Source organism: Patagioenas fasciata, chromosome 5 (assembly GCF_037038585.1).
Source record: "Patagioenas fasciata isolate bPatFas1 chromosome 5, bPatFas1.hap1, whole genome shotgun sequence".
NCBI lineage: Eukaryota > Metazoa > Chordata > Aves > Columbiformes > Columbidae > Patagioenas > Patagioenas fasciata.
Window position 1 is genome coordinate 41,551,370 of NC_092524.1, and position 23,585 is coordinate 41,574,954.

General features: G+C 37.6%; 1 protein-coding gene across 4 annotated transcripts; it reads left to right on the plus strand.

The window, feature by feature from the left end:
• The first annotated feature begins 1,191 nt into the window (after nt 1-1,191).
• Nucleotides 1,192-23,404, plus strand: G2E3 (G2/M-phase specific E3 ubiquitin protein ligase). 4 transcript variants are annotated; one of them, XM_065838600.2, is made up of 17 exons: nt 1,192-1,308; nt 3,271-3,386; nt 4,186-4,241; nt 6,181-6,278; nt 8,256-8,357; nt 8,753-8,877; nt 10,304-10,469; nt 11,206-11,312; nt 12,354-12,470; nt 13,762-13,886; nt 13,990-14,122; nt 14,809-14,934; nt 15,739-16,049; nt 16,688-16,869; nt 17,028-17,200; nt 18,126-18,325; nt 18,908-23,404. In XM_065838600.2, the coding sequence occupies exons 3-17, from the start codon at nt 4,205-4,207 to the stop codon at nt 19,147-19,149; spliced, it is 2,244 nt and encodes a 747-aa protein (XP_065694672.1). In that variant the 5' UTR covers nt 1,192-1,308; nt 3,271-3,386; nt 4,186-4,204; the 3' UTR covers nt 19,150-23,404. The 4 variants fall into 4 exon arrangements, with proteins under 4 accessions (XP_065694672.1, XP_071665470.1, XP_071665471.1 ...); XM_071809370.1 differs by lacking the exon at nt 1,192-1,308 and adding an exon at nt 1,444-1,939; XM_071809371.1 differs by lacking the exon at nt 1,192-1,308 and adding an exon at nt 1,953-2,478.
• The last annotated feature ends 181 nt before the right edge of the window (nt 23,405-23,585 follow it).

Below are 23,585 nucleotides of genomic sequence, written 5' to 3' on the forward strand. Positions count from 1 at the left end.
CATATAGCAGGTAAGTGCTCAGTTATTGGATAAAAGGGGACATCCATCATACTGAGGCACATTTAGGAAAACCAATGTAATTTCTTAAAAATCACTTATTTTAGCAAAACAATAATTACCTATCATTGTCTATCTCTGCCTTTTGCCCTGTTTCAAATCTGGAGACATCCTTCTTCTTTTTCAAAAGTACACACTGTAAGGATATGGGGAATAGTAATTTTTTTTCTGAGGATATCTGATTAACAGCTGCTTAAGTAAGTAAGTCCCAGATACACGAACCCTGGAGATAATGGACACAATACCAAAGACCGGAAATCTCAGGCCACTGATGGGCCATTGAAGGAACGGCTCAAAAGTCTTCAGGAGATTCAACTGGAACTGTCTAAATGGTGAGGGGGATGGCAGATTATCACAAGTCCCTCAGGAATGAACAAATTAATCATGGGATATTTTAGGGTGCCTGTATGACTGTGCAAAATGCGTTATGGGACTTTTAGGGGAAAGGCAGAAGATGGGGAGAGAGTGCGGTGAAGGTATCTTGAGGACAGAGCTCACTGACAGCCCCAAACCCACCGGACTGAGCCTCCTTTTGAGTCAGCAGTGTCCAGATGGCAAAACATTGCGTGAACATCAAATACACAGCTTTAGTGGAGAAACTATACTGCAGTAAATATCATTTTCCCATGCCCATCAGCCATGGGAAAAACAGGTCAGCGCCTGGCAGCAGAATCGCTTAGGGCCCTAAGGGCCCTTCAGAGTAAGCTGCAAAAGATAGTAATTTAAAAACAAACAAAGCGGATTTCTCAGGAAAGGAAAAAAAAAAAAGTCTTGTTTCCTTAGGTAAGTGCTCAAAAAACAGGCTTTCTGGAACGGACCGCCCGGTATTACAAAGTTTGCAAGGGCTGAGAGTCGACAGTTTGTGCAGACGCGGTACTTCGTGAGGGCAGAGATGCCGAAGGCAGCCCAGGCTGCCGCAGCCCCTGTTGCGGGGCTTTGCTTCTGCGCGGCAGCGGCGCCAGGAGACGGGCGGCCCATGAAACCCCAGTGGCGGGAGCGCTGCCCGCGGCGGGAGGGAAGAGAAGGCGAGTGGCGGCCCCGGGCGCTCCCGCCCGCTGAGCCGGGCCACACAGCGCGGGCAGCGGCCCCTCCTGTCAATCACCGAGCTCCGCTACTGCCCGTCTCCCCGCGCCGATGCAATGCACGGCGGAGCGGGGTGAGGGCGCTGGCTCTCCGCTTCCGGAGCGGCGGCGGATGTTGGGGTTTGAATCGTCTGTCAGTTAGCACGGGCTGGTGGCGGGGCTGCCTTCGGTGAGTAACGCCTCAAGGGGGCTGAGGCTTTTTTCCCGGCCACCTCTGGCCTTGGGGTTGGCTGAGCCTGGGGATGAAGGGGCGAGCACAGCCTTGCTGCGGGCGAGGAGAGGCGGGTGGGGCGCTGGGCTGTGGAAGGGGCACTTTGAGCTGCCGTGGCGAGGGGAGCGGGAGGCCCGTGGTTCTTCTGAGGGAAGCCGGGCGGGGCAGTAATCTGCAACAGTTTCCCGGCCTGTTACGGGCAGGAGATCGCGGAATAACAAATTACGAGGAAATCTTCCCTCTTCCTGTCGCGCTTCTGGGAGAAAAGTTGCGGGAGGTCGGGGAGCGTCTCCGGGAGACTCGCCCGGTCCGGCCGCGGGAGGGAGGCGGGACGGGCTCTCTGGGTGGCGCTTCCCACGAAAGCTGTTACGGCCGCCGTGTCCTTTTAAAAGACGGCGGTCGGGTTTCGTGGCTGAACCCGTGTAAAACTCGGACAGTAAGTGGCCACCTGAACCTTAATCGGTTGGGGTTCCTCGGAACGTGGCGGGAGTTTTCCCGCTCCCGCCGGGGGGGCTGCTGAGGAGGGGTTTTCTCTCAGGACACGGCGACCTGTTATAACCCGTGAGGTGAACCGGAGACTTTGTCAAACGTAAGCTCAGGACACGCAGCACTAACGGGTGGGATCTGGAAAGGTTCCGCGAAGCCTTTGTTGGTGTGCTAGAGAAAACGTGCACCTGAAACCTTGCCTTTTAGGGTTGTTTGGTGGGGTTTTTTTGTTTGGTTGGTTTTGGGGTGTTTTTTGGGTATGTGTTTTTTTCCCCATCCTATAATTAAAAAACTCTTAAAAAGCACCTTATGTTCTAGAGCAGTAAAGAGTGATAGAACTTATAAAACTAAATATTCACTCCGAGCGTCTTTTTAGCTTCTTTAGGCAAAGTAGATAGATTTTATTTACACTTCGTTTTTTATAAACACTGCGGGATAATGTGTTCCTGTCCTGCAAATAGAGGGATCCAGAATCGCTTTGTTCCTGTAGAAAGCCCAGTAGGACTTACGCATGGAGCCTCAGTGGTTGTTCTCTATATCTTTTAACTTGAAAATTTGAGCTCCGGGCCATTTTCATGAAAGAGTTTGAGGAAAAATAGAAGGACTTGGGGAGGCAGTGTGTTTTTCCGGAGCCAGGGAAAGGTAGGAAGATGCTTTTCCTGTTTCTGTTCTTTCTCCACCTGGTAGGTGGTTATATGTATAGATTGTTTCTTTGTTGTGATACCCTGGTAGATCCAGAACTGTGAAGCTGACTGTGACCATTCTCGGGAGATCTCGAAGAGAAGGGAACATATGTGACCTGTGCACTTGTCTTGCTCCCCCTGTACCTGATTAAGCATATTTACTTTTTTGTAATTTTGAAAGAGGGAAGTGTATTTCTCGGCAAACTGAGATCTGGTACTAATTATTTCATCTGACTGTCGGTGCAGTGTGTGTTCTTAAGAGCCTCTTGACCTAGTTTGGTTGTGGCATTGTTTATTATTTGTTTGTTTTCCCTTTAGACCCTTTACTGGCAAAGGTCTTTTGCGTCCAGCTACTCTGGTTCTGAAACAAGGTGCAATGGCGTACAGCAGTTGCCTTATGCCTGAGACTTCTGCCTCCGTTTTGTTTTCTTTCTCTGTGCAACTCCTTTCCTAAAACTCCAGTAAAAGGGACTGCAGAACATAATTTGCAATAGTTTGCATTAGCCTGAGGTTTGTTCTTGAAGCCTGAACCTGGTAGCCATCTAAACTGTAAATACCAAAACTCCAGTAGCTTGGAGTCTGTCAGGCTTCTGGTTTAGATGTTGGATTTGTTACTGGCTGCCTCCCTACTCACTTTGGCCTGTGTGAGAGAAGTTGTCCACCTGCCTGTGAGGTCAAGCATGGATCTGCAAGCAACCACCCGTGATTCTTGTCTTGCGAAATTTCTCTAATGCTTTCCTCTGCCTCCTAGGAGAAGGCAAGTCAAATGTCTACAGATAGATTCCTAAAAGCATCCTACCTTGCACTGGAGGAAGAATAATCATCTGCTGCAGTGAAGAAACATGTCTTTTTAAATTTTTTTCCAAGGTGGGCTAGATTGCGTGGTTTGGCACAAAGTAAAGACTAGCTCCCAGTATATCCATGTTAATGTATCTTGGGGATCTAATTTTTAGGGGCATGTGGTGTTTAAAAGAAGTGTGGTTTAGATAAGTGTTTCTAAATTAATTCCCCTGTATGCATGTCCCATGTCCTTGCTTTGGATTCCTCACTGTTGTTTGGGGTTTTTTTGGTGGGTGGTTGATTGGTGGGGTTTTTTTGTTCTGTTTTTGTGTGTCTTAGATCAGGATTTCTTGGACTAGGCCAGGATCGTGCATTTTCTCCAAACAGTAGAGACTGTCTTCATAGTTATGTCACTAATCCTACCCAGTTAATTTTTTTCTTCCAGGTCCCTCATGCTGATACAATCTTTCTATGAGCAGGAGTAACTGCCACTTCCTTGGTTGTCCTTGGATCAGTATTTTTGATGCTTAAAATAACTACAAACTCTTCTGTACAATTAAGTCTATACATAACTAGCTGTTGCATTGGACTTCTTTATTTTCTCTTTCAAAAATCAAACATCTTGTTTGATAATTTGGGGAAATAGTTATAAGTTGCTACATGTTTCATTGGTCTGAAATTATTTTTTCTGAACACTTGGATCCTGCTTTTTGAACCCCTGTCTCTCAAAATAACAGTTTGATTATAATATTCTTTTGTTCTTGATCCCATTCTTACTGAATTTGGGTGGGTTTTTTCCGATTTAAAATAAAATGTAAAAGCAGAATATAATGGTCATTGTTAATGCACTATGTGTATTTAACACCTCATTTCTTTTTCATGACAGACAGCCAGAGGAACTCAGGATGAGTAAAACCAATAATTTTGGCATTCCAAGTCCATGTAAGTAAGGTTTTTATTAAATAGTTATAGAAATCTTTAGTCTGCATATACAATGCCAATTACAACTAGCTGTATTTGGACTCAAAGAACAGGTGAACTTTCAGTAATCAAGTTGTGTTGGAACCACTCCCTCAGGGAATGAAAAAGAAATAAAGTCTAAACTTCCTTGAATTTGCAAACTGGCTTAAAGAGAGAAGCCAGAGAGTGGTGGTCAATGGTACAGAATCTAGTTGGAGGCCAGTATCTAGTGGAGTGCCTCAGGGGTCAGTACTGGGGCCAATATTATTCAATATATTCATTAATGATTTGGACAAGGGAATTGAGTGTACTATCAGCAAGTTTGCTGATGACACTAAGCTGGGAGGAGTGGCTGACACGCCAGAAGGCTGTGCTGCCATCCAGTGGGACCTGGACAGGCTGGAGAGTTGGGCGGGGAATAACCTGATGAAATTTAACAAGGGAAAGTGTAGAGTCCTGCATCTGGGCAGGAACAACCCCAGGTTCCAGTATAGGTTGGGAAATTACATATTAGAGAGCAGTGTAGGGGAAAGGGACCTGGGGGTCCTGGTGGACAACAGGGTGACCATAAGCCAGCACTGTGCCCTTGTGGCTGGCCAGGAAGGCCAATGGCATCCTCAGGTGTATTACAAGGGGGGTGGTCAGTAGATTGAGAGGTCCTCCTTCCCCTCTACTCCGCCCTGGTGAGACCCCGTCTGGAATATTGTATCCAGTTCTGGGCCCCTCAGTTCAAGAAGGACAGGAAACTGCTGGAGAGGGTCCAGCGTAAGGCAACAAAGATGATTAAGGGAGTGGAGCACCTCCCTTCTGAAGAAAGGCTGAGGGAGCTGGGTCTCTTTAGTTTGGAGAAGAGGAGACTGAGGGGTGACCTTATTAATGTTTATAAATATATAAAGGGTGAGTGTCATGAGGATGGAGCCAGGCTCTTCTCAGTGGCAAACAATGATAGGACAAGGAGTAATGGGATCAAGCTGGAACACAAGAGGTTCCACTTAAATTTGAGAAAAAACTTCTTCTCAGGGAGGGTGACAGAGCACTGGAACAGGCTGCCCAGGGAGGTTGTGGAGTCTCCTTCCCTGGAGACATTCAAGGCCCGCCTGGACATGTTCCTGTGCGACCTCACCTAGCTGTTCCTGCTCCAGCAGGGGGATTGGACTAGATGATCTTTTGAGGTCCCTTCCAATCCCAAACATACTGTGATACTGTGAATTTGTTTGCTGTAATTTGAATATTTAAAAGTAGTCTTTTCTGCAGATGTTTTAAGAACGTAACCTTGGGAATTCAGCTGCTACGATCACACACAGCTGCGTCATTCAATACTTACATGTACGTTAGTGGACTAATAACTGCGAAAATGGGGAAATCCTCAAGGTTTTAGTTGACTCCAGTGTTGTCTCAAATCCTTGAATGTTTTGAAACTAGCATATGTTTTAAAAGCCCTGGTAGCTTATGGCTTGATGCAGTCAGGATACCATACATATACTTTTCACAAAGGTTATCACACCGGTGTACAAAGAAACAGTTGTTTCAAGGATTCTAATATAGCAATGTCTTAATGTACAATACTAAAAATTAGATTACATTTCACATGCATCTGGACATTGCTGGCCATTTGATAATTACCTGTGGGTGACTTGGGAAGAACATTTCAGCTGGGAGCACAAGCTGCTTGTGAATTTAGCTTGGGTGGTAGCCCTCTCCTGAATTAGCAGGCAGGTTAGGAACTAGACAAGGAACAAGTAGTACCCTCTTCTGTATTTACTATGGAATGCATTAAGCGGAGAGAGGTCTCTACTGTCCTTTAGCCAGCAATCTACTTCAAGATACATGTGATTAAAATATATGAAAGTTACTGCTTTACAGCTGATCCATAGTAATTCAGTACATTTGCTGTGATTATAAATATGATTCTATATTTTAGTCTGTGTTCTCTGTGGACGGACAGACGACTGCCCTGAAAAGTATGGAGAAAAAAAGACCTATGTGGAACACAATCTCACTGTTCACTATTACTGTTTGGTAAGTATATAGTATTGATCTTGGAGTTTGTCTGTTTTAACTGGGGAAAAAAAAAAAAAAGCACCAATTATTAAATAGGAATTACATGTCCAAACAGTTGTTGTAATAGTTTTGTTGTTGTAAAACTTGAACTGTCAGCTTTAACTTGTAGCCTTGAAGGCTTGTACTTGTCAGGTGCAGCAGATGAAATAAATAAATTCCAACAAGCCTTTATTCAAAGCTAAATTCTGCTCATGACCCATTTAAATGAATGAGTTAGTTCTCCCAACCTATCATAGCAATGAAAGTACATTCTAAGAGAAAGATAACAGATTGCACCTACATATTCACTTCTATAAGAAAGTGTAGTTTCAAAATTTGGAATGTAAAAATTCCACCCCTTGTGGAAAAAGTTGAGAAAAGTTGTCTTTTTTTTTTTTTTTTTTTTTTTTTTCCCTAATTTCTCACTAGTTCTTGCTTGGATATGAGTTATTATGTAGGACATTCTAACACTGAAGAAATAGTCCTACTTTTCAGTTCAGTAATATGTACCCTACTGATCATATAAAGCTACAGTAATCACTGTTTAGTAAAAGCTTGTAATTTGAACAAAGCTATGGACATAAACTACAGTTGAGTATCTTGTTATCACACTTGATATTTTACTAGATTCATATTCTTAAAGGTATACTTAAACTACCTTTCAAACTCTAAATTTTTGCAGGTCTTTACAGTAATATGAATACTTCAAAACATTGTTTGTTAATGAATACAGTTTGAACTTTTTTTTGCCAAGTTTAAAAAAAAAACAGTCTCAAGAACAATTGGGAATGTTTGTTTTCTCAACCAGTTATTAAAAGATTGTGTTGATTGCAGATGGCTTAATAGGTTGGATATTGAATCCTTTGAAGACTAGGCAGAGTGGCGATTTCCTGAACTTATATAAAGATAGAATTTTTTTTTTCTTAAATAACTTCTAAGCAGCTGAAAGGAAATTTAAGTGTGTTCATGATAATTTTATCTCAAACAGAAGGCTAAATGAAATGATAGAAAAAAGACCTTTCCTGATGGAGCAGAACAGCTAGGAAAGGGCATGCTTGCAAAACTGCGCCTTGTGATTTATAAGATGTTTTACTGTGATGAGCTTCCTGCAGTTGTCTTCTAGGTTTTGGTTTCTGCTTCTTTTTAAAAACAAACAAACAAAATGCTGTGGTTTTGCTTAATTATAGTGAATATTATATAAGAAAATAGTTCAGCTATAAAGAGGCCAGTTAGTGGTGCAGTTTCATTTTTCTTTACTAAATGTCTTATATTTTGGAAAAAAATATATATTTGGTTTTAGTATAAAATTTTACATTTATTCTACCAAAATATTGATCCAGCGCTATAGTTAGAAAATGGTGCGGTGTTGAAACTGTAAAATGAGTTTATAAAGAATATAGGAGGCATGAAGTTGTGAAACTAGTTATTTCAAGTCTGTGATGTACCTGCCTTACTAAGTAACTTTAATCTAAATTATCATCAGGCTCTTCTGACTTGCCTGGTTGATTCTGTTTTTATTTAATTTTCCTCTAAAGTGGTTGCACTTCAGTACAGATACTTCCTACTGTGTGTCATTATCTTCACAGCACAATTGTTACCTAAACTAATGTAATTTTACTTCCTCTGAAGCTTTATACGCTGAAAATAATTGCTTGACAATTATCTGAATAGTCTGTATACTCCAAAAAGAAGGTAAAATATACCATCTAGGACTCTACAACATTACATAAGACTGATGTTATGAAATATTTATTTTCATGTTACGGGTTACTATTCCCTATTGTGTCATATCAGATGAAAACATATAGATGTTTTGGATCAGTGTTTTTAATCATCAAAATGTTTGTGCACAAGCTTTGTTAGACTAAACTTCTCTCTTGCTTGACAAACGCAATGTAAGTAATTTTAAATCTTTAGGTGATTTTTTTTTTTTAAATGCTTAATTTGTTTTCATAGTTGATGTCAAGTGGCATTTGGCAGAGAGGGGAAGAAGATGAAGGTGTAGATGGATTCTTAATCACAGATATTAGAAAAGAAGTAAATAGAGCTGCAAAACTGGTAAGAATGAAGTCTTTGGTATTTACAAGGGGAAAACAAAGTAAATTTAAATATACTTAGTATTGGCTGTGGGGTTTGTTTTCTTTTCCTTCTGCAATAGGCAGTGTTCTGAACCCATTCAAGCATCTGAATTTTACATTTAAGTAGCAATTATAATGGATGATAAAACCTGCAGAATTTTGCTAACGTTTTTATTTCCTGGGTGTGTTGCAAATAAATTAAAAAGAGCAAATTACATGTGCATAATATCTCATGACATTATGCCAAACCTCAAGCTGACATTATATAATTTTACAAATGCAACTAAACTGTAGGTACTGTTAGTTTAATTCCTGTAATTTGACTTGGACTTTAGATGTTAATATTCTGTTATTTCTAAAACAAATTATTCCTAGACATGTAACATCTGTAAGAAAAAGGGTGCTTCAATTGGATGTGTAGCTCCCAAATGCAAACGAAGTTACCATTTTCCTTGTGGGATACAAAAAGAATGTATTTTCCAGTTCATGGAAGACTTCAGGTAAGTTCTGGGACTTTTGTTGCTTTTAGATTTTCAATTAACTTTATACAGGAGGTGATTTGTTTTTTTCCATGGCTTGTCATTTATAATTAACAGTCTATTCAGTTACACCTGGGTATCTAAGAAAAAATATCTGAGATGGACTACTGGAGAAATTGGTTTAATATCAAATGTCTAAAAAATGTTTTATTTTCTTTTACTATCACCTGTCCAGCATCTTGGCTGTAGGCAAAAACTCTTGAGTACATTTGATAATGGCTTTTTTCTGCCTACTACAAGCTGAGTTTGCAGGGTGGATAGACTTGCAGGCACTTTTACTTCTTAAATAAATTAATCATATTAAGTCAAGCACATGTAAAAATAATGCATTTTCATAAAGGTTTCTTGTAGAGCTGCATTTCTTGAGCTGCATTCCTTTGAGTTTGTACTAAATTAGAAAATTTATCACGCTACCTAGACTCTGCATAATCAATGTGCAAACTCAAAATTACTCCTTTAACATCACGGTGACATTGAAATATAGGAACATCTTGAGGTGCTGAGTAGACAGGAAACCCATTATTTGGACCAAAGGAAGTTTTGAGAGAAAGGAAGTATCTGCAATTTACAGAGCATCAGTTGGCAACACACTTCTTCCTTTCTGTTGTTCTATTGACTTGCTCTGTTGGGTACCTAATTTGTTAACATGTGTGTTGTGGTTTAACCCTGATAGGCAGCAGAGTACCACACAGCTGCTTGCTCACTACCCCTAGTGGGATGGCGGAGAAAATCAGAAGGGTAAAAGTGAGGAAACTCATGGGTTGAGATAAAGACAATTTAATAGGGAAAGCAACAACTGCATACCCAAGCAAAGCAAAATAAGGAGTTAATTCACTGCTTCTCGTTGGCAGGCAGATTCTTAGGTATTTCCGGGGAAGCAGGGTTCCATCATGTGTAGCAGTCACTTGGGAAGACAAATACCATAACTCCAAATATCTCCCTATCCTCCTCCTTTCCCTCAGCTTTATTGCTGAGCATGATGTCATATGGTGTGAAATGTCCCTTTGGTCAGCTGGGGTCATCTGTCCAAGCTGTGTCCCCCTCCCAGCTCCTTGTGCACCCCCAGCCTATTTGCTGGTGGGGTGATGTGAGGAGCAGAAAAGGCCTTGACACTGTGCAAGTACTGCTTAGCAATAAGTAAGACATCCTTGTGTTACCAACGCGGTTTTCATCAGAGATCCAAAACACAGCCCCATGCAAGCTTCTGTGAAGAAAATAACGTCTGTCCCAGCTAAAACCAGTACTTGTCTGCCTTTCTAGCTTGCTGTACAGCATTTATTAATGAAAAACAGCTATAATACGGAATTCATTTTGGTATCTTCAAATTTTATGAGGAAGCTTCTTAAAACCTTGTTTTGATAAGGGAACCTCAAATTACTTTTTCTAGATCTTACTGTTGGGAACATAAACCAGTCCAAAAGATTTCAGATGAAGAATCTAGAGGAACTTCACAGTGTACAATATGTCTGGATTTGGTTGAACAGGTTCCAATGTACACTGTATTGAAAAGTCCTTGCTGTAAAAATGCTTGGTTTCATCGAGAATGCTTGCAGGTAACACAGGTTCTTTTTCCCTTTGCCTTTTCCTCTTCTGGGGAGATCACATTTCTTTTGTGTTTAAAAATAATGGAAGAGTTGCTTAAAATTGTATAAAATTGTTTAGGATTAATGTAGGCAGTAGGTATGGAAATATACTAGGTTATATACTAGGTTTGAAGGACAATATGCAATTTGTGTTTTGGAGACCAGTGTCTTACAAGAAGACTTCTTCCACACACACACACACACACCCCCCCCCTAATCATTCCCGTTCCCCCTGTTACTGCATATGTGATATACTTGAACACTCTTAAGTTATTTTGGGGAACTGAAGTCCAGCCTAGGTGGTTGCCTTCATGCAAGACATGTGGAGAATCTAAATGCTAAAAGTGTCAGTTATCCATCATGGGTTCTCTTTGCTTATGTCTAGAGCTGGAAAAAGTTGTAAGGTTCTTTTTGTAAGCTCACTCTAGCTCTGGAGAGGTTGAATGAAAAGGATTGACCTTTTCTTTATGAACCTGATTCTAGCATGGGAACTCTTGTCCTCTAAGAGAAAATGCTCACCATTTGCTTCAATATCAAGTGACATCATGATTGATGTCAGCTTTAACATCCGTGTCATGACAATATGCATGAATGTAATGGTTATAGATATTAAGGCATTATTTATTGGCATCCTAAGGATGGTAGTAATTCAATAATTGGTTTTGTGGCTGGTTTTCTGTTTGTTTTTTTTTTTCTTTTGACACAGTATCAAGCTTTGAGTGCTGGGATATATTTCTTTAGATGTACAGTATGTAATAACAAGGACAAATTTCAGAAAGAAATGCTGAGAATGGGTATACACATTCCAGAAAAGTAAGTAATTTTGTAAATAATCACTCTACTATAAAAACTTTATAGGTGTTAAAGCCATGTTTTATTTATTCTATAGGACTGCATCTTTTAATATGTGACAACATAGTCCTATTTTCAATGGTAGGATTGTTTGGTTTGGTAAGGAGTAGCCTGTTCTCTTTTAGTATATGCATAAAAATTGTCAAAGGCCAGATTAGTCATCTCAAACATAAAGCAGGAAGATCTGAAAAGTGATTTTTAATACCATGATTCGATCAAGGACCTATTTAAAAGATCAAAACAGTTCTTAAACGCAATAGTTTCTCATTAACACAGAGGTTACCGAGAAGTATATTTTCTGTGCCCAAGTTTTTAAATTATTTTAATTTCTTTCCAGATAGTATTATAATCGACTGGTTACTTGGCCATACAGCTTCCATCTTCTCTCAAGAGATTGTTAAGGATATGTTTAGTATAACAACTGCTTCTAAAATTCTGACCTGCTTTTTATAAGTGCCCACCATTTGATGGGGCTCAAAATAAGACAGAAAGTGATCAGAATGTTTCTTTGTTAGAAGTATTATTCATTAATAATTATTAATCTCTTCGGAGACTACCATTAATTCCCTCCAGAGACAGAAGCTCATGATTTTAGATAGGAAGAAGAGTCAAAGTACTTGATGAACTTTGCTGTACTGGCCTGGAGAATTCTGAGTTACCTTTCATGGATAACATGAGCAGACTGCTGAAACAAATATCCATGTCTGCTGCAAGAGAGAAAGCAGAATGATACAAACCAGAGCAAACATGCACTGAGGTCATAGGAAAAATACTAAATACTTCAATCAAAATAACTGTACACAAAAGTCCGGATGTATATTTTATAGTATTATTTTGTTGTTCCTAGACTCTTTTCTTCCCCCTCTCAGTTGTCTAGCTGTTGCCTAGAATATTATGATTGGTTATTCATGTGGTTATTACATGCTTCTTTTCTAAAGACAGTAACCTATTTAAACAACCGGAAATACAGTTGTAATAATAGATCTTCTGCCTTGTTTATAGGGACGCATCTTGGGAACTTGAAGAAAATGCGTATCAAGACCTACTGCAATGTTATCAACGCTGTGACATTAGAAGATGCCGCTGCAAGAAAGGAAGAGACTATAATGAACCTGATAGGTACGACACTTTTGCAGGAAGGTATAACCTAGGTTGGCGTAGTTCTTTGGTGTCATGGTTTGTTGGTTTGGTGTGCTTTTGTGTTGGTGTGTTTAGTTTTTGTTGTTGTTTTCCTTGGTTTTGTGGTTTTGTTTGTTTTGGTAAATTTTTTTAAGTGTTCTAAAACCTGATGCTTAAAAGTATTAATGTCAAGCCAAGACACAAATGTCCAAATAAAAAAATTGTTGTACTCCGTATAATCATATTTCAGTCATAATTTTCTTTAATCAGATTATAAAAACCAAGAAAACCAAACCAATCAATTATCAGTTATCTTGTCCTTGATCTCATTCGATACAGAGCTGAAGGAGAATTTGCACATCCATATAACATGTAGAAAACCATGTGCTTAAATTAACATTGTGTATCTTTCATCCAAAATTTAATTCAACAGTTTAATAATAGAATATTAATACTTGAAACCTTTAACAGGAATTGGACTTAGCTGAACACTAGCTGTGTAAAATCGGTCTAAAACCGATGTACCTCTGCATGCAAATGGCAGCTAGAATATTACTGATAGCTTAGGGAGGTTTGAGTGATCATGTAAAAGGTTTTATTCTGCTCTACCACTTGCTTAGTTTTTGATTAACAAGTTCATTTTCTGCCTTCTCTCTTGTTTCATTTGTGTGCTTCTGAAATGTGTACCTTCCATTGGCTTTGTACAAACTTGACCAAGCATTGCTTGGTTCATTCATGGCATGGGTACACCTCAGTATTTACTTTGCCTTTAAGAGTTGTACCAATAAGCTTCCAATATTTGAATTAATATCAGTCACATTGTTGTTCCATTGTATGTTTAAGCAACATTGAAGTAATCTGGACAAAAAACTAACATACTTAAACACTGTCACTAATTAAGAGTCTTATTGAGAATGTGTAAGAATAATCAGATATGCTGCTTTAAAAAATTTATCATTTGGAAAAGTTGTATGGTGCATACCCATAAAACACAGAGGAAGTTGCTGGCTAGCAACATGAGGAGAAAATATTAGCTGTAAGCTTCAAGGCACACTATAACTCATAGCTTCTTTCAATACAAGATGCCGGAACATGGGTGGCTTTTTTTAACTATTGTTGCCAGGAATTGCAAGTACATATTTTCTGAAGAAAGTTCGCCTTGATTATGTACAGTTCTACCAGATTGATAAAATCATGCTTTGTTAGTTTAGCGTCTGGGTTACGCTTACTGTTAAACATTCTTTGTTTTAACTAGCTTCATTATTCTAAATACGTAAGTTTTTAATTTTAGCAAATGGGAAATAAAGCGTTGCCAGTATTGTGGTTCCCGTGGAACTCATTTGGCCTGTTCATCTATGAAGTCATGGGAGCAAAACTGGGAATGCACGGAATGCAGAAGTATCCTTGCAAAATCAGGTAAAGTTATGGATGTGACAGTGACTTCTTAAAATGATAAATTTTAATACCATGTATTTTACAACTAGCAAATTCACTAAATTAGTATAATTTAATCCTATAGGGAACTATAGCAAACAGAAGAAGCGTTCTTTGGCTACCTCGGAAAAGACAGGTGGAACAACTTGTTTGCTGGAAGAGCCATCTCCAAAGTGCCCTCGACAGTCACCTGGGTCTCAACGCAATTTTCTTCTCCAGTGTGTAATTTTCTGTTTTTAATCAGAAACTGTAACATAAAATAGTATTTAAACATGAGGCGGTGAATGGCTTATTCTGTAGCAGAAACTGCTTACACTAAATTGCAAATTGAATAAAATTGGAGTAGAGTTTAGTGACTTAAGTTTTCTCAGTAAGCCATGATCTCTGTAAATTTGCTATAGTTATTCACGTTCTGTAGCATGTAAACCAGTTTTTACTTTGATAAAATTAGATCCTTGTAGAAGGAATCTTAACGATTTAGATATAACTTCAAATGTACAAATGGCAAAACTTCAAGCTGAAGTTGCTTATCAGTATTTTCTCCATGTCGTTAGTGTGCTAGAAATCTATCTTAGAGAAATATATATATAAAGAACATTTTCCTCTGCTATAATAAAAACTTTTCAAGTCTGTGGAAACTAAAATTTTTAGGTTTTATTTTATTGTCTCTGGAAGGATTTCCATCTCATATACGGGATACAACTGAAAACGGGTCCTAAACCCACCACATAATACTGAATTATTTTTGAAATTGTAGTTCAGGCACTGATGGGCTTTATGTAAATGAACATACAAATGAGATTCGGTACTGAAATAGGGGGTAGTTATGTTGCTACCTTTAAATAAGAAGTGTTTATCCATTCTTCAATTGTATCTCTTCTTAAAATACTGTTTTGGCTTATAGATCACCAAAGATCATGTGCCAGAACAACTTGTCAGCCTGCTCGCACCTAGAACTTCCAGCATCCAACAGAGTGATGATGTCCTTATCTCCACTGATGTCAAACAGAAACTGGTCCCTGAGGAAAAAGTATTTTCTTCTGGTTTTCTTACATTGAAGAGTAATCTAGCACATGACTTTATACCATATTTCCTAGAGAAAATGGTGGGGGGGGTGTCTGCATATATGTATGTGTGTGTTTGTGTATATAGTGGCTATATATATTTGTGTGTATATATAGTCACTGCAAAAAATGGAATAGTACACTGAAGAGCTAAAGACATAACTTAAAAAAGGCTTCTGTTTCTAAATGCTAGAGAGTGGTGAGGAGAGAAGAATGACACCTATTGAGAATTTTTAGGTTAGGTAATAAAGGGATCAAAACCCGGAAACGAGTATTTGTCCTTACTGAAGCATGGTAGCCATTCTTTAGAAAAGGGGGAATAAAAAGAATCCTCTAATTACTTTATTCAAATTAGACATGTCCTGAATTTTCAATGTTTTTGCATTTGTACCATAGGAATAGTTCAGGATTATACTAAAATCAGTGGTTAAAAACATGTTTTAATATAGACTATTCAGTTTAAGAATGCAAAATTCATTGTCTTCTGAGTTATTAATTTATTAGTCCTACCTATAACATGTGCTAAAATTTTGATGAGGGAATTAGTTACTTCTAGTAGGTAGAGTATTTGCAATAGTTTTGATTGCAAGTTAGAAAACAAGGAAGGGGTCTTATTTAGACTGGTGTATTATGTTTTAAATGAGAACTGCAACATATCAGCCAAAGTATTTAAAGAGGCCTTATTCTTAAAAGGTTTTAGAATATTTCTTGTATAACTTGCTAATTATGAATCATAATTTCATCTGAAAATACCTACAATTTTCTTGTAGGCATTTAAGACAGCAAAGAAGAGAAGTTTCTAATATACTGAAGGAGTTAAAGCTACAAGTTAATACAAAAACTACAAGGCTTAACATCAATGCAGAAAACATCTGGAACAGTGCTTTAAAAGGATTTAAACAGCGCAACTTCAATCCTATGAAGACCATTGAAATAAAATTCACAAATGGCAAAAACAGATCCAAGACAGATGCTTCTGCTCCTTCAAAACACCGTTTCTTCCAGTTATTAATGCATCACCTTCAGAACTCATCATTGTTTGAGGGCTCTTCTGCAAAGAACTTGGCCCTTGATTTTCAAGGTAATTAAATACTTTGTTCAAAAATACATGAAGAACTATGTAACTTGAAAGGCTTTTAAATCTTCAGCCAGTATGACTGTCAGTTCACAGTTACAGGCCTGATGGATAGATATTGATTTTTGATTTTTTTTGCCTTTCGATTCTAAAGGGAGGTGGGGTGTGGATTTGTAATAACAAAAAAAACCCTTGGTTTAGTTGAAAAAGTTGATGAAAACCAAGAAAATACAGCATATAATTAGACTTAGGACTTTTTAATTAACTATAAGTGAATTTCTTGCTTCCTGACTCACTTTCTCTGTTACTTACTTTCCTTTCCTCAAATTTCAACACCATTATCTCTGATAGCATGTTCCCTAAACACCCAGTTAGCTTCTTTGAGTTCTTATACTTTGTGCCTTGATCATAAAGTGGAAGAGGAAGCTACATTTCCTCCCAAACCTTGACAGTGGCTGAAGAGTTGGAGTAAAAGAATATGGTACTCCTATGGTCTCACTGTTTAAACAAGCAGGAGATGGCAAACCTCATTTGTTGCATCTCCTAAATTGGGAAGGAATTGCATTATGAGATTTTTCTACTAAAAGATTGAGGATCACAAATTATTTTTATGCATAATATAGTAATTTTTTTTTCATTTGCAGCTGTAGAAGAGAATCTTTATTTTGAAGCTGGTAAAATGATTGCAGTTTCTCTGGTTCATGGTGGCCCGTCTCCTGGTTTCTTTTCCAAAACACTGTTTGATTGTCTTGTCTATGGTCCAGAGAAAGTGAAGCCAGCTTTAGAAGATGTTGCTGACGTTGATGTAGCACAAACAATAAAAATGGTAAATAAAACTAAACTTATTGGGAAATTCTTGTTCAACACTATATTTGGAGATAAAGGCTGATGGAATATAACGCTGATTCAAATTTAAAAACATATATATATATTTAAATACACATGCATATAGTAAACATTCCTAACTTTTATCTTCTGATACAGATAAAATATGCAGATAGTCTGGCCGAACTACAGTCTACAATACATGACTGTTATGAATTCCTTGCTGCTGCTGGATGTTTAAGACCTATAACATCTTTGTGTGATAAGAAGATGCTGGTGAATGACATATTGATCCATCATGTCATCAAGAGAATTATTTCACCCTTAGAAAGGTTTGGTTTGTTTTGGTTTGCAAACTTCCTGGGTGTTTTCCTCACTGAAATACTAAATACCAAACAGCTTTTGAGTATCTCTGTGGATAGGGACTGTACAGCCTCACTGGGCAACCTGTGCTGGTTCTCTGTCACCCTCACAGTAAAAAAGTATTTCCTGATGTTCAGATGGAACCTCTGGTCCTGGCACTGGGCACTGCTGCCTGCTTCCAACTTCTTCGCACACTCCCTTAGATACTTACACACATTGAGGTTCCACCTGAGCCTTCTCCTGGCTGAACAGTCCCGGCTCTCAGCCTTTCCTCACAGGGTTATGCTCCAGTCCCTTAAGCATCCTACTGGCCCTCTGCTGGGCTCTCTCCAGTATGTGGGGCCCCCAGAGCTGGACACAGTGCTCTCAGTGAGGCTTTACCACAGTGCTAAGCAGAAGCATCAGCTCATTTAACCTGCTGGCATCGCAATTCCTAATGCAGCCCAGGATACCATTATCTGCATTTGCCACAGGGAGAAATAATGGCATGTAAACATATGGAGACTGCAGAAGCTAAGTGAAGGCTTTTAGAACACCTCATTTTACCTAAGGACAATTAATTTAAACTGTTTTTATAGGGATATTTGTAAGAAAGAAATTCAGTATGTATTAAAAGTAAATTATGTTCATACAGTAAAATACCAGGAAATGAAGTTAATTTCTGCATATCACTGATATGTTCCACAGAAACAGTTTGTTAAAATGAGAATTAAATCCATTTACAAGATTTAAAAGAATGAGACTACTATGTACACCTTATTGACAAGACTTGGGGACTGCAGAAGGGGAAACTTTACTATGTCCAGTGTTACAGCTTTATAAAATGCAATATATAATTAGTTACCTACTGGATTTCTGACATGTGCTCACTTTTTCCCCCCTCCCGCCTCCTAGTTTTAGGCAAGGTTTGAAAACTCTTGGTGTACTAGAGAAAATGCAAATGCATCCAGAAGCATTCTCTAGCATATTGTGCCACAAACCTGAAAGACTTTCAGCAGAAACCATTTGTGATCTCTTTAAAATCCATTCCTCATCAGATGTAGATAAGGTTCAAGGTGCTGACTTTTGGATGGGTTATTTGCAAGATGTGGAAAGTAAGTAATTTTTTTCTTTTTTTTTTCCCCCCTTCCCTGTTGAGGGTATTTAGCTGCTGGGGGGTTGTTTTTTTAATGTTCAGTGGGGTAAATAAGTAAAGATTTTGAGGTCACTGTCAGTTCCTAATTGTTGCTTCTTCCACTAACTTTTGAAACTGTTTTCCAGTCATAACCAAACTTAGAAGAGGTAAATATCTGTGACTAAAAAAAAGGGGGCAAGCAAAAAACCAAACAAACCCAACGACTTCAGTGGTACAGAAAAATCCTTTAATCCCCTTCCCTCAGCTTTGCTGTGAACTTACTCTTATTACAGTGTTTGTGTCAAAAATAGAGAACAGTGGTCTCTTTTTGCAGAAGAGTTATTTTTCTGTTTGCCTAACATTCTTCAGAACTAACCGAAGTGGGCTTTTCTTGCTAAAATTTTTCTTATTTGGCCATGCAGCATGCGTATTCATGCAGCATATTGGTCTGGGGTTTCCTGGTTTTGGTTTTTTTTTTTTTTTTCCTCTAGCATTTAACATGCAGCATAATGGTCTCTGAGTAACAGCCAATGAATGATACAACCTAATCTTGTTTTTTCAGGTGGTGAGTCTGTAGTGACATTGGAGGATATTTTGTTCTTCGTAACAGGCTCTTATTCTGTACCACCCATTGGTTTTGATCCTGAACCTACTGTTAAGTTTTTGCATAGAAGGTATCCCATTGGAAACAGATTCCTTAATTGCTTAGAGCTCCCTATAACAACAACATATGAGCAGTTTAAAAATAAAATGGATTTGACAATCAGAAACACACTAACAGTCGAAAGAGAATTTAGCTTCTGAACTGGATGCTGGAAACTTCAGTTTTCTGCAGGAACGTCTGTTTGCAAATTGCTACTGTATTTTTAGACAGCATGCTCTCAGCCTCTTCTCACTTCTCTTCCAAAGATATGCTAAAAGTAGTAATCTTGTAAGTTGGAAAATTATTTTCAAATGAAAATACACTTCATCTTTTGAATCATCTTGTTTGTAGTTGGCTTTAAGAGTCAGCAATCTCTTGCAGAAGTACTTTAAATGTCTGCTTTTGCTGTAGACACCTATGAAATGTTACAAAACTCTCTAACATTCTAGTTAATTCCCACAGGTAAGTATGTTGAGTGTATAACATCAGTAACTTATTTATCGAAGTCAAGTCAGGTACATTTTGAAGATAACTGCTGCAGAGCTTTGTCTCAGGTAAAAGGTTGATGCTATTTTTCATTTGTTCCGTGTATATTTTTTCAGTAATTGTTTTTATATTGATGATTCATTTACATTTTGATGATTCATACAAATGTATGAATGTTAAGAAACTTGGAGTTTTAAGTCATTGTGGTTAGTACATTCAAATAGAATTCAGGTCTGGAGAAAGCCCAGGCAAAATAATAAGGCACAAGAACAAAATGTGGTGAAACTCCAGTTTCTCTTGTTAAACAAAACCTTTGGCATTTGCAGATGTTTCTGCATTCTGCTGTTACACATTAGTTTTTAATTATACATGTAGCCAAAATAGTAAAGACTAGAAGTAAATCTTGAATATGCAACAATAAGTGGTCTTCCAAAATGAAATGAGTTAAACTTAATGCTATTGAGTATGAAAATACAGGAATTTGTTGCTCATTAAAACATGTTACTTTGTCTTTAATGTCAGTATTTTCATAGGAATATGCACTAAAACCATTAAACTAAAGGTAGTCTACCATCAAACTTGTCAGTGCCTGACACTTTTCTAGCTTTTAGTCTAAACTCTTCCTGTTTAATTGTAGGTGCATTCTGAGCAACCTCAACTGTACAAAATATATTTCAGTTCTTCAGTATTTGTATAAATACCATTAAGCCATATAAAAGATAAGAAGTGAAACCCCTAAACTGTAACACTTTATTGTTAGTAATACTAAAACCATGAGACTAAAAGGACATTTAAGTACAGTTTTTAAAAAATGTAAGCAGATCTCTCTTTTGAAATTACTATTTCCACCCTTTAAGTTTGACCACCTATACTACACCCTAAACATAGATTGTGTTATACATGTACATAGATAGATATACATATCTAGATACGCCCACATTCTTCAAAATACTGAAAAGTAGTCATACACTTTGTTTAATTAATATAGCTTGGTTTTAATTGAAAATACAAGGAGGATTGCTTTACTTTTTTTTAATGCCTTGACAAGAAATTACACCCACAGGAAATTACAAATGGATAGGTGCTTCTAGTAAAAAAATAATCCCAACTAACCTGGTTTCTGGTTCATTGCAAATATTCCTCTAATTGACAGATTGCTTTACTAGACGCTAATTGCACAGCAGTGTACTGCAACTCGGGAACTATGGAAGTGGCAGTCAAGACTCACTAAATTTGAGAACATGCTGCAAAGGGTTAAAGACAAAGAGGCAGATGGGTATTTAAATTGTACAGTTCGTTTAACAATAAGAAGCTATTATGAAATCTTTCCTCAACTGCTATAGCTCCTCTTTCTTTCTTGATCTTGGGAGAGATGCTAATCTTTTGTTAGACAGACCTGTTTCTGTCACTGGGTAACAAAAGTGACCGTGCTTCCTTTTTTTTTTTTTTTTTAAATTTCAATGTTTCTGAGTGAATTATTGCAAGGCTTAGATCAAGCATTTCTCACTAATTTCAAATAGCTAAAACAATCTAATCTCATCAAAGTCCTGTCATTAAAAATTTAAGAATATTTGAAATTAAGGAAGAGCTAGTGGTATTTTTCTGGTTCTTAGTCAAAAGCATATTAAAGTTTCCTTTAAAATCAGTGTATGTCATTTGGCTTGTTAATATACTAAGTGTTTTCTCATTCTCTTCTGATATTTTTTTCTCCAATAATATTCCATGTTTGTCATCTCTGCATAATTTTTGAATGTCATACTGCAAATAACCTCTTTGTATCCTTACCCTTCAGAATGGTCTGTTACCATTATAAGGAAGGTGGTTTGTTGCAAATGTATTTGCATAGTAAGGATTCATGTTGTCTGTTCATATTTTTAAAATATAGCAATGAGTCTCCTGCAGATAGAGTATAATACTTTAGAAATGAGTGGTGTACCCAGTGCAGTGTTCCTTTTTCTTACCTACTTGACGACAAATGTATTCTGTAATATTATTTTTCCGTAAGGAAAGTACAGAACTTAAAGAAGTAGCAAGCAGAGTGTGGATGACTTTAAAGGACAATTCTTGGACTTTTGGTACCTGCAATGGCAAGGGAAATTACTTAGAACTTGGAATAAACTGCATTTTAAAACATTTCATGGAGAAGGAAATACAATGTAATGTTAATAGAAGGCTTTAAAAAGTATCTAAGACAAAAATAGGGTTCACACCTTTTATTGTTTTAGTTTTGAATTCAGAAGTTGATAGGTTAGTTCTACCTTTATATAAAACCTATCTATCAGCTGTAAGAGAAATCTTAATTAAACTTTAAAACTATCTGCTATACAATGCTATATCAAAACATGGAATTTGTAAAATCCTGTAGTTACTGATATTGCTTGAAAAGATTTTGCTAATGCAGAACTTTTTCTTGTCTTCTAATATTGATGTTTATACATGCAGGACAAGCTGTCTTTCCTTTCTTGTCAGTTTGATAAGTTCCATCTAGACATTGTAAAATAATATGTGATCTATTCAAGTTAAATTACTAACTCCTGCTACGGAGAGGAACCTCCTCTCTTTTCGTCATTTTCAGCTTTCAGTTATATAGACCAATCTTACATTTCCTCTGTTTCTTAAAATTTCTGTTGAACAAGCTGATGTCCAATCCATCAAAACACAGAAAGGCCTCTTTTTGTCTGGATACCGTAAGAGCAATTTCCATAGCTATAATGACCATCAGGTTTTAATTGCTATGGCAGGTCACTGAAGTGCAATATTATTGGGTAGTTTTCATTTTACATAAACTTTAATCTGAGGCACCTCTGGAAATCAGGGAAGTTGTGTACTTTGAGTATTTCTGTATATGCATTAGCTGTTGTATTAAATATGTTTTTATAGCAGTTACATCTTTGTCAGGGCCACAAGAGAACTATTGCACTCCTCTTTGGGTTTAGCCAAAGAACTTCACCCCACAGCTTCTGCATCAAACCCTAAGCTTCCATCTGCAATTAGCACATCAAATAAGCTATTTATTTTCTAGAGTGATCATTTCCTAGTAAACAATAATAGATTAGTATTAGTGGTTTAGTATGGCCTCCTTAAGAAGCACATATAATTTCAAAAAAAAAAAAAAAAAGGCACAAAACAAACCCTCAAGTATTTTAGATCTATGTCTGAAAAACCGAGGGATAAGAAACTTCTGTGACTTGCTTTCACCCATGCAAGGGATGCTTACTGAAAATACTGATAATATTTTTAGCTTGTTTATGAGTGAAATATAGTCAAAATAAGTTAATATCAGTTCATATTTATAGAGTCTAAATCATTGTGTGCTGCAGCTTTGACTTTTTTCATTAAGATGTTCAGCCTTGGGATTGGAAGACTTGCAGATTTTGAGAGCAAAGTATTAGTCATTATTAACACTCACATTCTGCATGTGCATTTTGAAAACAGTATCAAAAAATTCTCATTCAAATAGAAGGAAATGCAGCTCTGGAGGCTACAAAATATGTCTTAAAGTTTATTTTCATTTTGTATTATATGGGGAAAGCATTTTAATGCTTAATCTTCTTTTTTTTTACTTAAGGGAATTGCTGGTTGGGTAAAAAAAAATGAAATGCAAGAACTTCTACAATGTCAAATGATGTGTACAAATAATCATTGTCAAAATACTAACGTTTGTAAAAAAACAATGCAACCCTCTGATTTTTGTATTGCATATACAATGTTCTTTTAAAACTTACGCTAATTAGAATATTATGTAAGAAAGCATAGTTTTGTAAATACTTCTAGCTCTAACTTGAACTGCAGAATCAGTGCTTGAAGTGTTGCATCTTCAAGCCATGTTATACTTGACAGGTGTAGCATCAGTGTTGAAATAATTGGTAATTGTGGGAAATAACTATCTGTTCGAAGTGCAATAAAGCCTTAAATTTCTGTTGGAGTAAATATGTAACTTCCGTGATTTTACTTCAGTGCTTTGATGGGTTTTAGCTCTAGAAGTGTCATCACTATTTTCTGTAGTTTTGTTTGTGTACCTATAGACACCTTTCTGTTGGGGTGGGCGGGACTGTTCCCTTGTGGGATGTGTTAGTGCGCAGCTGTAAAGCAGAGCCGAGGTGGATGCTGC